This window comes from Thalassophryne amazonica, chromosome 13 (genome assembly GCF_902500255.1).
Source record: "Thalassophryne amazonica chromosome 13, fThaAma1.1, whole genome shotgun sequence".
Taxonomy (NCBI): Eukaryota; Metazoa; Chordata; class Actinopteri; order Batrachoidiformes; family Batrachoididae; genus Thalassophryne; species Thalassophryne amazonica.
Window position 1 is genome coordinate 42,072,284 of NC_047115.1, and position 15,220 is coordinate 42,087,503.

The following is a 15,220-nucleotide window of genomic DNA, read 5'->3' on the forward strand; positions in this document are numbered from 1 at the left end:
CTTGTTCTCTGCCATTAGCAGCTTTGGCACAAATTTCGCTGACACTCTCTGCATGCACAAATTCTCCGTCAAAATGGAATCTACCAAACCTGTGCTTATCACCTCTTCATCTACAAGTTCTTGGATGTTGACACGACAGTCACCCATGACCAAAGTCCGTATCCTGTGAATCACCAAGGTTGGGTAGGATTACTTTGAAAGAATACGTGTGGATTACATGTATGTATGTACATACATTTGGATTACTTGTAATCTGATTACTTTTGGATTACATTTCAAAGTAATCCTACCCAACTTTATCAATCACTTAGTAATTTCGGCTTGTGGATGGCCTCCACTCATGTTTGCCCAATTTTAAAGCAGTTGTATGGCTCTTTTATTAGAGTTATTCTCATGGCATCATCACCAAAAGCCTGCTGAATCTTACAAATGGTTTCTTCTTGGGTATCACCACACTTTTAGCAAAAATTGATCCTACACCTTTGCTCATTACACGTAGTCACTCAAAGGCTGACTGCTAGTGACTGATGCACTCTGCAGGTGGGGAAAAATTCACACATGCGCAAGAAGGTTCCCTACACCCCCCTGAACAAATGATAAACTGCACGCTTCATTTGTTTCTGTGGGATAAGGTTGGGTACATTTGAATGCACTTCATATGCATGTGTGCATTTATGCGAGTTTGAGCTCACCAGCGTGTTGGCATCGACATCAGAAAATACTCCAGGAGCTGGTCGGCAAATCAGCAGATGAACTTCGGATGGAGCGCCACGCAACATGAACAAAACTCTCTAAGACAGACAGAAGAAAACGTCAGTGTACAGAGTGCTTGTGAAGACAGCTATGAAGGCATTAACATGGAGAAAAACCATAGACATAAACTACGTGCACAGCACTGTGCGAAACTTTCAGCCCAGTCTCACGTTTGTTTTTTTTCAAGGTTTTTTTTAATTCACTATTACTAACCCTACTCCTACCCCCAACCCTAACCTTAACCATAACCTAATCCTACCCCTTCCCCCAACTCTAACCGTAACCACCCTGACCCCCCTTCACGTTTAATTTCGTGCAGCCATCATGGAATGAATTCATGCTGCCATGACGAAAATGAGGCACTTTTCGTGACAATATCACAAACCAATAGATTAATGTATATTTTGTGCTGCTGAATCACGACTTGCCGTGAGACTGGGTTGGAAATTTTACACTGCAAAAAAGGGTGTCTAAAAACAAGATAAAAGCCCTAAATCTGAGGGAAAAGGTACTCAAAACGAATGAAGCTATCTGTCCATGCAGCAAGATAATTTCACTTGACAAGATTCTTGAATTAAGATTGTTCATTCTAGAAAAAAAAAGCAAGTTTAACACTTAAAATAAGAAATTAACTCTTAAAACAAGATAAATTACCTAACACTTCTAAATCTAAGTTTCTTTTTCTTGTTAAGAAGCAAATAATTTGCAGTGTTTATTAACAAAACTGTAGGTATGCCAAGAAAACTCATTCGTGTATACAAACATTCTTATTTTAATAGAAAACTAATGTCAGATATTTTTTTTCTATTTCAAGCAAGAAGCTTATCAATTATCAAATTACAACAATAATTTAAGACATAAACAGTCAAAGATTACAACTTTTACCAAAACCTGACAATTTACCATCTTGCGACTTACATCAAAATGATCAATTCAAGATTGATTTCTACTGATATTTTTCTTAAAATTAATAACATGCCCATGCAAAATTTTATTTAACATCTTATGTGTCTATGCTCATGGTAAACCACATACAGAACCGTTTTGACTGGTACTGTATGTTCTGACTATAAAGAACTATCAGCTTATGTTGAGCTGTCGTGTCCAATGCACATGATTTATCTTTAGGTTGTAGTGTAATGGGGATCAGAGATGATCATTTTACTTGTCCAATATCTTACCTGGTAGGAGAGGTCCTTCACAGGCTCTTTATTGACCGAAAGAATGACATCTCCCTCTCGCAACAGGCCGCTCTCTAGTGCTGGCTGCCCCGGAAACAGACGTTTGATGCGGACGACGCTGCCTTGGTCCGGCCCAGAGTGCAGGTGGGAGATGTAAAAGCTGAAGCCCAGGCCAGATAAACTCTTCTTCAGTACCACTTCATGAGTGTTTTCTACAAAAAAATGAATAAATAAAATTTTTCAACAGACTTGGGGCAATCTTAGACCATCTGTCCAAACGTTAATCTAAATTAGCTCATAGGTGTTTATTTTTATTTCCTGCTTCATATTGTGCATCTTAAAACCTTTGACAGATGAGAAACTGCCCCTTTTAACCAAACTCAGGCAGCGATCAGGCAGCTTCAAGGTTTCAGTGCACGTTGTCTCAAGGGACTGAGGCTGCGTCAGAGCTGGACGAGTCTGACAGTGAGCACAATGTAGCTGTCAAATGACTCACAGTCACCTCTGGCCGACAGTGGTGTGTGTGTGTGTGTGTGTGTGTGTGTGTGTTGGGGTGGCTTTCAGACGCTGTCGATATTTAGATTTTTCCAAAAAGTGAAAACATGTCCCCCCCTCCTCACCATCATTCACAAAGCTGTAGTCCTTTGCACCATCACTCAAGGTTGTTTCCATGGAGACTTCAGTCCTGGGGGGCTGCATGTGTGATGAACTATGTGCAGAATGGGGGCAGGGTGAGTCAGGTCTTGGCTCTAAGATCACTCTGGGCTCCCTTTCCAACAGTAGATTCACCACCTATATGGATTAAAAAAAATAAGCAAACAAACAAAATAAACACCAACGCACACGAGCCCTCATAAAATAATGTGGAATATTGAACAGTCACTGTATGTGCTAAGAGCCAGTCAATTTTTTTCACTCTATATTCTTCATCTGGCTTGAAAAGAATGAATTACAAAAGCTACTGTAAATTATTCATAAACTGCCATCCAACAAATACTTGTGCCAAAAGGACAAAATGAGAGCAGAGAGAGAAAGAGAAAGACAGAGTCTGTGCTCAGCTGCATTTTTCCTCATCACTATGGTGATGACACCTTAGCAACACAACCGGCTCCACATTTAAAATATATTTACTGTAACTGGAGTGCCAATCCTACCACCAAGTCCAATCATATCCAAAAGTAACCAAACAAGGTGCTTTTGACTGATTCACCACTGTGATCAGTTTGAGTTTAAGAAATACAATTCAGTCCCATTCATTTCAACTCAGTGCCACTTTATTTATTCAACTAAGGGCAGTTTGTTCAGAGTAGCTCATCATCACCATTTTGCATTAAATCAGTAGCAGAACAAAGCAAAACAAAAAGGTGATTTCAAAGAAAACCAATTTGTGGTTAGAAATGACTTTATTCAAGCAATTTCAATTAAAGACTCTGTTTCTGTTGTTTTTCTGTTTTCTGGTTCTTCTGTTTGAAAAAAAAAAAAATTAGTAAAACTTTGTAAAAATCCTGTAACTGTTAGAATGGCCTAAGCAGTGGGTCACCCCTCTGAGTCTGGTCTGCTTGAGGTTTCTTCCTCATTATCACCAGAGGGAGTTTTTCCTTACCACTGTCGCCTGTGTGCTTGCTCAGGAGGGTTGGTAAAGTTAGACTTTACTTGTGTGAAGCACCTTGAGGCAGCAGCGTTGTGATTTGGTGCTTTAAAAATAAAATAAACTGAAAAATTAAAAGCAAATTTTTTTCTCTATGAAATATCATTATGAGGGGCCGGTCACACTAACAATATGGAATTAAAATTTCAAAGTGAACTTTAAATCAATTCTGTGAATCTCCACTACGGCTGCCACAACTAGTCAACCAGTCATGACTACATCGAAGTGAATTGCTGTTTAAATCAAATGACACCTCTTTCCAAATGTTGTAATACAAACGATAAACTGCAATCAATCAAAATGTTTTTTTCCTCCCAAAATGAGACATCCTGGCTGATGTGCAGCAGCCCAAGACTGTATGGCTGCACACCTGCAGACTCCAGCAGTTGTCTGAGTTCAGCTCAGACGTATGGAGAGACAACCATGCCGTTAATGTCTGAAACGAAATGCTTTTGACAAAAACTACAGATTTTTTTCTATGTCCAGAGATCAAGGATCCATCATGTACAGTTTATTTACTGTATGTCCAGCAATCAAGGATCCACCATGTCGAGTTTATTTACTGTATGTCCAGCGATCAAGGATCCACCATGTAGAGTTTATTTATGTCCAGAGATCAAGGATCCAGTGACCAATTTCATATTTATTTACTTTAAAACTCAATAAAATGTTGTTGACATAGAAACCCTGTAAAGTCTACTTGTAGCACACAGAAAATTCACAGGAGGTATTGATAAGGGAATCGATAAGGAATCAGATTGATAAGTGGAATCAGTAATGGTACTGATATTGGTAGAATGCGATAAGCTGCATTTTACGTATGATCCGACTAGTCGACTAATTGCAAAAATAATCGTTGACTAGTTGACTATCAAAATAGTCGTTTGTGGGAGCTTTACTCTCCACAGTTCAAATGTGATATTAAAAAATTTCAGCTTCTCCCTTATGGTCACCACAGCAGATACAATATGGATCTGCATGTTAATTTAGAACACGTTTTACACTAGAAGCCCTTCTAGACCCAACTCCACATTACATGGAGACTTGACTGGTGTCGCAGACCGAACGGTCCCCCCTAAAAATGGGTCTGCCCTCCCGTCACTGTGCATGCGTCATTTTGGACCTCATCAGCTCATCTGAGAAAGAGTTTCTTCACCCAAAGTGATCAAATGGTTTAATGGGATTATTGTCAGAGGACAAGGTAAAACATCTTAAATCATTCTAAAGTCAGTTTTAAGCAGAAAACGAGGCAATAATTGGTGAGTCATTATTGATGCTCTGAAGTGACGTAGGCGCCGCAGGACCTGCTGTGGCGCTCTAATCAGTCTGACGTCTTTTATTATGAAATAATGCTGAATTTATGTGGAAATGATTGTTGTACAAAAGCTTCAAATATCTTTCGCTGAGATAGATGATGACTGGAGCGCAGTCTGAAGCACAAACAAGGTGATAATCAGTGAATTGCTGGTGACACTCAGAAATGACACTGCTGAGCTCTGAAATGACACACGCGCAGTGAAGGCAGGGTGGACCTATTTTTAGGGGGGGGGGGGGGGGGCGTTCAGTCTGCTACACCGGTCTTGAATCAAGTGTCTGCTGCTGTGGAAACACATGCACTAACCGCATGGTCCTCACGCTGCTGGCAATTAATCACAATTTACTTTTATACTGCAAAATTTAGACATCAGCTTCAATCAATTTCTGTGTAGTTTGCCACGACTCATGGATTTAATAAATTTAGTAAAATTAAATTAGGCTATTAAAATGATATAACTGAGTTTAGAAATGACTGTTTTCATAGCTGATGGTTGCACAACATAGTATCTAGAAAATATGTTATTTTACATCATGTATAGGTCCTGTGTAAATACAATGAAATATGATCACTTGTAACCATGCCAGCAAACAAAATGAAATAATACTGTACTTGCATTTATTGGTGTTTGAATGCATGTCTGTGTGAGTGTGCGTTTGTGGGTGTCTGTTTACCTCCCCAGTTCTCTTTAGGCACTCGACAGCTTGTTGGTGCGTCACTCCCCTGAGGTTGGACCCATCAACCTCCAGCAGTCTGTCACCTGTCAGTTACACAAATCTCATCATCATTAGTGCCATCACTGAATACGGAAATGTGTGTGTGTGTGTCACTGCGGTTATGGACATGTCAACATTGGAAACTGATTCATGTCCACTGTTGCATGAAATACTGTGATAAATCATGATAAAACCAACTATATAATGTAAAATCAGAAAGATTTAAACAGCTACTCTAGCCCTCCACAGAAATTCCACCTTTCCTTTTAATATGATTTCAGATATTATTATTATTATTATTATTATTATTATTATTCAATTATTTAATGAAATAATTCCAGTGAAAAAAATAAATAAAAGTGTCTGGGTGCTCTTGGAGAGTTGGACATTGGGGATATTATAGAGGATTTTGCCCAGTGCAAAAGGGTCGTAAGATGCCCTTCAACTTAGCCAAATACACTCAACAAAAATATAAACGCAACCATTTTGTTTTGCTCCCATTTTGTATGAGATGAACTCAAAGATCTAAACCTTTTTCCACATACACAATATCACCATTTCCCTCAAATATTGTTCACAAACCAGTCTAAATCTGTGATAGTGAGCACTTCTCCTTTGCTGAGATAATCCATCCCACCTCACAGGTGTGCCATATCAAGATGCTGATTGGACACCATGATTAGTGCACAGGTGTGCCTTAGACTGCCCACAATAAAAGGCCAGTCTGAAAGGTGCAGTTTTATCACACAGCACAATGCCACAGATGTCGCAAGATTTGAGGGAGTGTGCAATTGGCATGCTGACAGCAGGAATGTCAACCAGAGCTGTTGCTCGTGTATTGAATGTTCATTTCTCTACCATAAGCCATCTCCAAAGGCGTTTCAGAGAATTTGGCAGTACATCCAACCAGCCTCACAACCGTAGACCACGTGTAACCACACCAGCCCAGGACCTCCACATCCAGCATGTTCACCTCCAAGATCGTCTGAGACCAGCCACTCAGACAGCTGCTGAAACAATCGGTTTGCATAACCAAAGAATTTCTGCACAAACTGTCAGAAACCGTCTCAGGGAAGCTCATCTGCATACTCGTCGTCCTCATCGGGGTCTCGACCTGACTCCAGTTCGTCGTCGTAACCGACTTGAGTGGGCAAATGCTCACATTCGCTGGTGTTTGGCACGTTGGAGAGGTGTTCTCTTCACGGATGAATCCCGGTTCACACTGTTCAGGGCAGATGGCAGACAGCGTGTGTGGCGTCGTGTGGGTGAGCGGTTTTCTGATGTCAATGTTGTGGATCGAGTGGCCCATGGTGGCGGTGGGGTTATGGTATGGGCAGGCGTCTGTTATGGACGAAGAACACAGGTGCATTTTATTGATGGCATTTTGAATGCACAGAGATACCGTAACGAGATCCTGAGGCCCATTGTTGTGCCATACATCCAAGAACATCACCTCATGTTGCAGCAGGATAATGCACGGCCCCATGTTGCAAGGATCTGTACACAATTCTTGGAAGCTGAAAATGTCCCAGTTCTTGCATGGCCGGCATACTCACCGGACATGTCACCCATTGAGCATGTTTGGGATGCTCTGGACCGGCGTATACGACAGCGTGTACCAGTTCCTGCCAATATCCAGCAACTTCGCACAGCCATTGAAGAGGAGTGGACCAACATTCCACAGGCCACAATTGACAACCTGATCAACTCTATGCAAAGGAGATGTGATGCACTGCATGAGGCAAATGGTGGTCACACCAGATACTGACTGGTCTCCCCCTCCCCAATAAAACAAAACTGCACCTTTCAGAGTGGCCTTTTACTGTGGGCAGTCTAAGGCACACCTGTGCACTAATCATGGTGTCTAATCAGCATCTTGGTATGGCACACCTGTGAGGTGGGATGGATTATCTCAGCAAAGGAGAAGTGCTCACTATCACAGATTTAGACTGGTTTGTGAACAATATTTGAGGGAAATGGTGATATTGTGTATGTGGAAAAGGTTTTGGATCTTTGAGTTCATCTCATACAAAATGGGAGCAAAACCAAAAGTGTTGCATTTATATTTTTGTTGAGTGTATTTTTCAGGGAACTTGGGGTATCTTATAATAATCTTACTGTGATGGGTTACATGCCCCTCCCCTGTTTGATCACCGCTGTGCACCAGTTTCATGGGGGGCACCTTGACACTTACCCAAATTTGATCCTTGCACTGCCGCACAACTTGTCGTGCCCCAATGCATCCTGCTTTGTCCCGCTTGATGCCACACTATATAAAATAATCATTTCGTAGCCGATGATGCATTGAACATGGCTGATGAAACATTCTCTCATCGCTCCCAGAATCACAGAGAAATTATCTACAGCTGCAGGCTGTCTCGTGCACGTCGTGCGGTGCAGAACGGATTTGGAATCTTATCTCAAATATATAATATATAATACTATATATTGTAATAGATTGGCAGAACAGTTTCATTCCTTCTCATGAGTTACATAATGTGTCTGTAAAATTATGTTTATTATAGATGTAACATCTCATCATAATCTCAATTTCAAGTCCAGATGCGCTCCGCGCAATGACACGCAGTGACGTGCAGTGTTTCCGAATAGGTTGTGCAATGTTCAGGACTGATTTACAAAATTAATGCATGCCAGAAGTTTTGAACATTTCAGAATTTTCTTTTTGTAAACTGGCACACAGCTGCACACAGTTCCTGCACAGTTTACAACAGTTTACGACGAGTTTAGTCATTGGCACGCCAGATTGTGTGCGAGTGCGGGGATCAAATTCATGCATGTGTCAAGGTGCCTGCTGTTTGGTCAGAAGATCTTCAAATAAAGAGTCCAAAAAAAAAAAAAAATCTCTCTTCTGTCTTGTCATGCTATAGGCTTCATTTTCTTATCATCTCTTCTTTACTTGCCTTACAATAAAGGCAAGAAGAGATGAGGGGAGGTGATGGTGTAGTCGTTATGTGTTGGGTTTGAGACCAGAGGATTCTTGGTTCAAATCCCAGCCTGACCGGAAAATCACTAAGGACCCTTGGGCAAGGTTCTTAATCTCCTGGTTGCTCCCAGTGTGTAGTGAGCGCCTTGTATGGCAGCACCCTGACATCGGGGTGAATGTGAGGCATTACTGTTAAAGCGCTTTGAGTGTCTGATGCAGATGGAAAAGTGCTATATAAATGCAGTCCATTTACCATTTTGCCTTAAGGTTTATCATGTAGAGGTGCACTCTTGACTTTGCAAGAGAAATGATTTCGTAATCATTTCAGCACCACCATGAATTACACAGCTCCTCCCCTGCTGTCTGATGCGATGATGAGGTATGCTGGCTGCAGACTGCTGTGCACGTGTGATTCAGAGCTGGGTGTTAATCTAGACTCTTGACCTCTTAAAAAATTCTAATACAATAACCCAAGTCATTTATTTGATTGGAAAATCGACAAACTGTTGGTAAAAATCTATATAGACCTCATAGTGTGGGTGGGCGCATGCATGTGCATGATTGTACGTGTAGGCCTAATAACTAGTAACATGCGCGTTGGGCCCATCAATATATCTCACACTGTGGCCTGTGCTGAGGTTGCTACGCCACTGAAGGTCATGAACCTACCATTTTAACCTACCATACCTGGTTCTCAAGACCAGGCAGCTAAGTGGCTCTACTGTACTCTATTCTACTCTTCTTTTGGTTAGATATTTAGATATACAGTAGTGTTCAGAATAATAGTGCTATGTGACTAAAAAGATTAATCCAGGTTTTGAGTATATTTCTTATATTAAAGAATACTCAAAGACTAGGATGACTCAGTTTCAGTTCCTTCACACCACCAACGGCATGGGTGCAAACAGTATACAGTAGTGTTCAGAATAATAGTAGTGCTATGTGACTAAAAAGATTAATCCAGGTTTTGAGTATATTTCTTATTGTTACATGGGAAACAAGGTACCAGTAGATTCAGAAGATTCTCACAAATCCAACAAGACCAAGCATTCATGATATGCACAATCTTAAGTCTATGAAATTGGGCTATTATTAAAAAAAGTAAAAAAGGGGGTGTTCACAATAATAGTAGTGCGGCATTCAGTCAGTGAGTTCATCAATTTTGTGGAACAAACAGGTGTGACTCAGGTGTCCCCTATTTAAGGATGAAGCCAGCACCTGTTGAACATGCTTTTCTCTTTGAAAACTTGAGGAAAATGGGACGTTCAAGACATTGTTCAGAAGAACAGCGTAGTTTGATTAAAAAGTTGATTGGAGAGGGGAAAACATATACGCAGGTGCAAAAAATTATAGGCTGTTCATCTACAATGATCTCCAGTGCTTTAAAATGGAAAAAAAAAAAAAAAAGGAAAACAACCATCAAAATGGATAGAAGAATAACCAGAATGGCAAAGGCTCACCCATTGATCAGCTCCAGGATGATCAAAGACAGTCTGGAGTTACCTGTAAGTGCTGTGACAGTTAGAAGACACCTGTGTGAAGCTAATTTATTTGTAAGAATCCCCCGCAAAGTCCCTCTGTTAAATAAAAGACATGTGCAGAAGAGGTTACAATCTGCCAAAGAACACATCAACTGGCCTAAAGAGAAATGGAGGAATATTTTGTGGACTGGTGAGAGTAAAATTGTTCTTTTTGGGTCCAAGGGCCGCAGACAGTTTGTGAGACAACCTCCAAACTCTGAATTCAAGCCACAGTTCACACTGAAGACAGTGAAGCATGGTGGTGCAAGCATCATGATATGGGCATGTTTCTCCTTTTATGGTGTTGGGCCTATATATCGCATACCAGGTATCATAGATCAGTTTGGATATGTCAAAATACTTGAAGAGGTCATGTTGCCTTATGCTGAACAGGACATGCCCTTGAAATGGGTGTTTCAACAAGACAATGATCCCAAGGACACTAGTAAATGAGCAAAATCTTGGTTCCAAACCAACAAAATTAATGCCTCGCAGATGTGAAGAAATCATGAAAAACTGTGGTTATACAACTGAATACTAGTTTAGTGATTCACAGGATTGCTAAAAAAGCAGTTTGAACATAATAGTTTTGAGTTTGTAGCGTCAACAGCAGATGCTACTATTATTGTGAACACCCCCTTTTCTACTTTTTTTTTTTTTTTTTACTAATAGCCCAATTTCATAGCCTTAAGAGTGTGCATATCATGAATGATTGGTCTTGTTGGATTTGTGAGAATCTACTGAATCTACTGGTACCTTGTTTCCCAAATAACAATAAGAAATATACTCAAAACCTGAATTAATCTTTTTAGTCACATAGCACTACTATTATTCTGAACACTACTGTACCTTAGTATACACTAGTAGAGTTCTACTTTAGAATTGGAATATATTATAGAAGACATACCTTACTGAATTTTCATGATAATTTAACAGAAATACTTGGGAGCCAGTACGCACTCAGCACAGTGGAAGGGTTGTTTGTTATTCAAAGAAAAGTGGTTCAATTTTAGACAGTATTGATCAAATGTCAAGATAACACACAACCATATAGTACTATTGGATAACTGAATCACAAAGAATTCATTACTCTGTATCAAACAAGTGCAGGTTTTTATGCTCTGAGTGTCTTTGTTTTTCTTGACATTTCCTTTGCTTTACATCCTGCATAATATTACAACATTTCGGAGCCTTCCATGCCAGCCACCTGTTCACACTTTGAAACTAGAAGGGCACTTAATAGCATATACCTCTACCAATGCTGTGCACTTTTAATTTGAATATCTTTAATTAGATGTGTTCCGACAATCAGTAGTTTGTATTGGTGAACAAGCCCAATGATTTCACCACGTTCTATAGGTTTTGCACAACAAATCGAATACTAAATGTTGGAGCACATAATCGCTGTGCTAGAGTAGAAGTGATAATGCATAAAATCTTACCAGTCTGAATGCGCCCGTCCTGCTGGGCAGCACCACCAGGTACCACTCTCTTGATGTAGAGGCCTCCATGCCGAACACTGCTGTTTAGTCCTCCCTTTTAAAGTGACAAACAATTAATTATTCAATGTAACATGCTTCAATTGACCAGGTATACTTACAGTACGCTGGTTGTGTCTACACACTGGTTCCCCTGTAGGCCTGTAAATAGGCTAACTGGTTTAGTCATTGTAGAAAATCAAGGAAAGAAATGAAACATCAGTGAAGATGCACAGTTAGAGAGCAAAACCTGTAAATACTGTAGTTCTTTATTGTAATGGGGAGAGAGGAAACTCACAGCAACACTGATGCCGAGGCTCCCATTACTCTTCTTCAACTCCACCATAAACCGCTCATTTGTTTTTAGACTTAAAACAGAGGGGGACCTGTGGCATGCATCCTGAATGGGGGCAGGAAAGTGTAATTAAATTAAATTATACTTAATTTATATAACCCTTGATCCATGCAACACCTGAGCAGTGTTCCCCTCCTGACAGCTGATCATTACCTGTACGTCCTGTATTCTGACAACAGGTATGTGCAGCCTGCTGTTGTGTTTGGGGGTTGCCCCATTGGACAGACTGTTGGAGTCGTCCATCTCCTCCATGGCAGGACGGTATTCCGTGCCATTCAGGGTAGTCTGTGAGCCAAAACCTCTGTTTAGCACCAAACCGAGAGTACTCTGACTCAGGGAGCTCTTGCTGTCCTTCAGAGAGTCTGAGGTCAAAACAACCAGATTTGGTAAAGAAACTCTGTCTGTAGTCATACATAGTTAGTAGGTTTAGATGGTTTATGAATACTTGCCACAATATATGATTTTATTTGAAAAAGTAATGAGAAGCCCATACATTTAGGTTGGGACACAATTAGCTCCACCTCTTCAGGGCTGGTCTGTAAGATGGCAGCAGCGTCATTGAATGTCACCCCTTCCAAACTGGTCTTGTTGAGAGAGATGAGACGCCCACCTGGAAATCAACAAACACAACAGGTTAGGTCAGGTCTGGGAGCATGCATCGGTGTTGCACGTCATCACGTCCACCACACTGCAGAATCATGTTGGGACCTGGATGGCAAAGGCAGAGAATAAATCTGTCCCCACCTTTTAAAAGTAACCATCTATCTACCACAGCCAGGTGAAACATGGGTAGCCATTTGGTCTCCAACCAATGGGGTGCACAACACTGAGGTATCTGTATACTGGCTAACACCCGCAGAAACGTGCCACATGGTTAACATGTTGTAGCTAACAAATCCTAGCACAAAAGACCTCCAGTCAGGACATAGCAAGTCTGGTGACATCCACTGTCACATCCTCTTCACCACAGAAACACATCCTGTATAGCAACCACCTGGGAAGGTGACTGGTTCCTCTCCATCTCTTGAAAGTAACCATCTATCTGCCAAAGCCAGGTGAAACACGGGCACCCCCTTGGCCTTCTCCAACCACTGGGGTCCTCAACATTGAGGCATCCACATGCTAAAACATGCTGAGAGAAATGCACTACAGTGTTGTTGCTATCATTCTCTCACAATGCAAGTGATACTCCTAATCTCTAATCTGAGTCTCCCCAAGTAGCCATTTGTTTGACATAATGTCATTCCAGCAGTACCCAAGGATTCTCTGAAGAGGCCTAGTACCAAAGACGTGTTGTGGTCACGTAAGGTCACTGGTTAGCGACCAAGTCTCACAACCACAAAGTAAAACAGGAAGCACCAGGACCTTAAGGACTTGGACATTTCTTTGCCTTCAAAGATAACAGTTTCACCAAGCACTTCTATCCAGTGATCTCAAAAGCTCTGCCCACATATCTCCTGGTCTCAAATGGGGAGGACCTAGAGACATACATGTCACAGCCAAGATAAGTGAACATCTCTACAAGAGCAACACATAACTAAAAAAAACCTTTCTACTTCATTTTCCTTTGGTTCTACACACCAGGTTTGATTCGTCCATCTTTGTCTGCAGGCCCATCAGGTACAATAGAAGCTATGAAGATGCCCAGGTCAAGTTTACCTGTATTGTCCTCTCCCACAATCACAAAACCTGAAACAGGACCAAAGGGGAGGGCAAAACAAATGTCTCTTGACATAAAATAATGTTGTCCGATTTTACATCTGGCTCAGCTACATTGTCTTTAGAAAACTCACCGAAGCCCAGTTTGGGATCTTTCTTCAGGGTCACGCAGACTATCTCTCTCTCTGGCGGAGTCCTGGTTGGTGTGTCTATTGCAAAGCACATGTTTTATATATGGCATACATTATACACCTGTGATGCTAAATGGCAAATCAAGTTAGGTAAGAGCTTTAAATTAGCAGAATATATAAGGGGAATAAAGAAGGGAACAAGGTGAGCGTCAGAAAAAAACAAAATGCCTACAAGAAGCACTATAACCACCCTACTGTATGCAATTTCACATTTAAAGAGCGGACATATCCACCTCGTATGGATGATGAGGCTTCTGAATCCTGCTTCTGCAGGGAGACGCTGGACATCATTCTGGGAATACACTCTGCAGTGCTGCAACACATTTGCACACCTGTGTTTCACTTAATTCTTGACAAACATGAGGAATAACGTGGAGACGACTGAGGGGCTACCTCCAGCACTGTCGCTCCTTCAAGTCTCTGGAGTCTCCTGTTCCGGTGAGCTCCTTGTTTAGCTCTCTGCTCAGCTCCCTCATCTCTCTCTGGTGGCGAAGCCGCGCCTCCAGCTTGGCTGTCAGATCATCACAGGATTTGGAAAGGGAGTCTTGTCGACGAGGGGACAAGCCTACGTGGTTTAACATTCCCTCAGAGCAGGATATGTGCTTCAGGTTTAAGTTATGAGCCCGGTAAACAGACATGTACTTGTCTATGTGTTCATCTGAAACAGAGGAATCTGGATGTAACTTTCACTTTGTCAAACTCACAAACATTCAAAAAGCACACACATAAAATGCTTAAATGTCCGAACCGGGCACCATGCTGTGGTTAAGTTGTCTTGATGTCATCTCGCTGTGGAACTTGTGCTGTGCAGAGCAGAGGTTGAGGAGGTATTGTGCAATTTTTGAACTTTCAGTTATAAAGCAGTGCTTCTTTCCGCTGGGTCCCCCACACTCTATAATCAGTTTACGCCGCTGAGAGAAAAACAAAAGGGTGATCATGTATTTAATAAAATGAGTTATGCAAACGTGCTATTGATATGGTGGAAATTTAATTTTACCCCGGTGGAGATGGAGTCGGTTTCTCTCCAGAGGAAGCGTCTGGTGACGGTACGGATGTGGTTTTTCATCTCGTATACAATGATTCCTTTGGCACAGATTCCTAAAACCAGCTCTCCAATCACTGGCTGTTTCTCTCTTCCCACACGATGGAACATAACCCCATACTCTGGTAACTGCTGGGCAATCTGTGCATCTCAATGTAAACTTTAATCAGTGAGCTGATACATTTAGAAGAATGTTATAGTGAGAGCATGCATACCCTCAATATTAACATTATTTATAATGAGTGCAAATCACACAATAACTGAGCATAGTGGCAGAAGCTGGAAGCATCATGCTGTAATTTCAGTAATGTCTGTGTGTTTGTTCCCCTACTCCTCCCATGTCCTTTGCCTGATTTCCACCAAACATGATATCTAGATAGTGGTCATCCCCAGGGTCCTCATTAATCAAACAGTGCAT

At 41.3% G+C, this 15,220-nt stretch overlaps 1 protein-coding gene across 1 annotated transcript in view; it reads right to left on the reverse strand.

Moving 5' to 3' along the window:
* The window catches only part of ptpn20 (protein tyrosine phosphatase non-receptor type 20), a 72,590-nt gene that overhangs the window by 23,327 nt on the left and 34,043 nt on the right, over window positions 1-15,220 (reverse strand). Inside the window, exons 15-28 of the mRNA XM_034185187.1 lie at window positions 14,758-14,943; window positions 14,509-14,671; window positions 14,154-14,418; window positions 13,994-14,073; window positions 13,704-13,778; window positions 13,492-13,599; window positions 12,404-12,520; window positions 12,064-12,272; window positions 11,854-11,955; window positions 11,520-11,613; window positions 5,572-5,657; window positions 2,555-2,726; window positions 1,935-2,146; window positions 693-791 (exon numbers count right to left, since the gene is read on the reverse strand). Of these exons, the coding sequence (XP_034041078.1) occupies window positions 693-791; window positions 1,935-2,146; window positions 2,555-2,726; window positions 5,572-5,657; window positions 11,520-11,613; window positions 11,854-11,955; window positions 12,064-12,272; window positions 12,404-12,520; window positions 13,492-13,599; window positions 13,704-13,778; window positions 13,994-14,073; window positions 14,154-14,418; window positions 14,509-14,671; window positions 14,758-14,943 (1,968 nt within the window). The remainder of the gene's footprint in view (window positions 1-692; window positions 792-1,934; window positions 2,147-2,554; window positions 2,727-5,571; window positions 5,658-11,519; window positions 11,614-11,853; window positions 11,956-12,063; window positions 12,273-12,403; window positions 12,521-13,491; window positions 13,600-13,703; window positions 13,779-13,993; window positions 14,074-14,153; window positions 14,419-14,508; window positions 14,672-14,757; window positions 14,944-15,220) is intronic.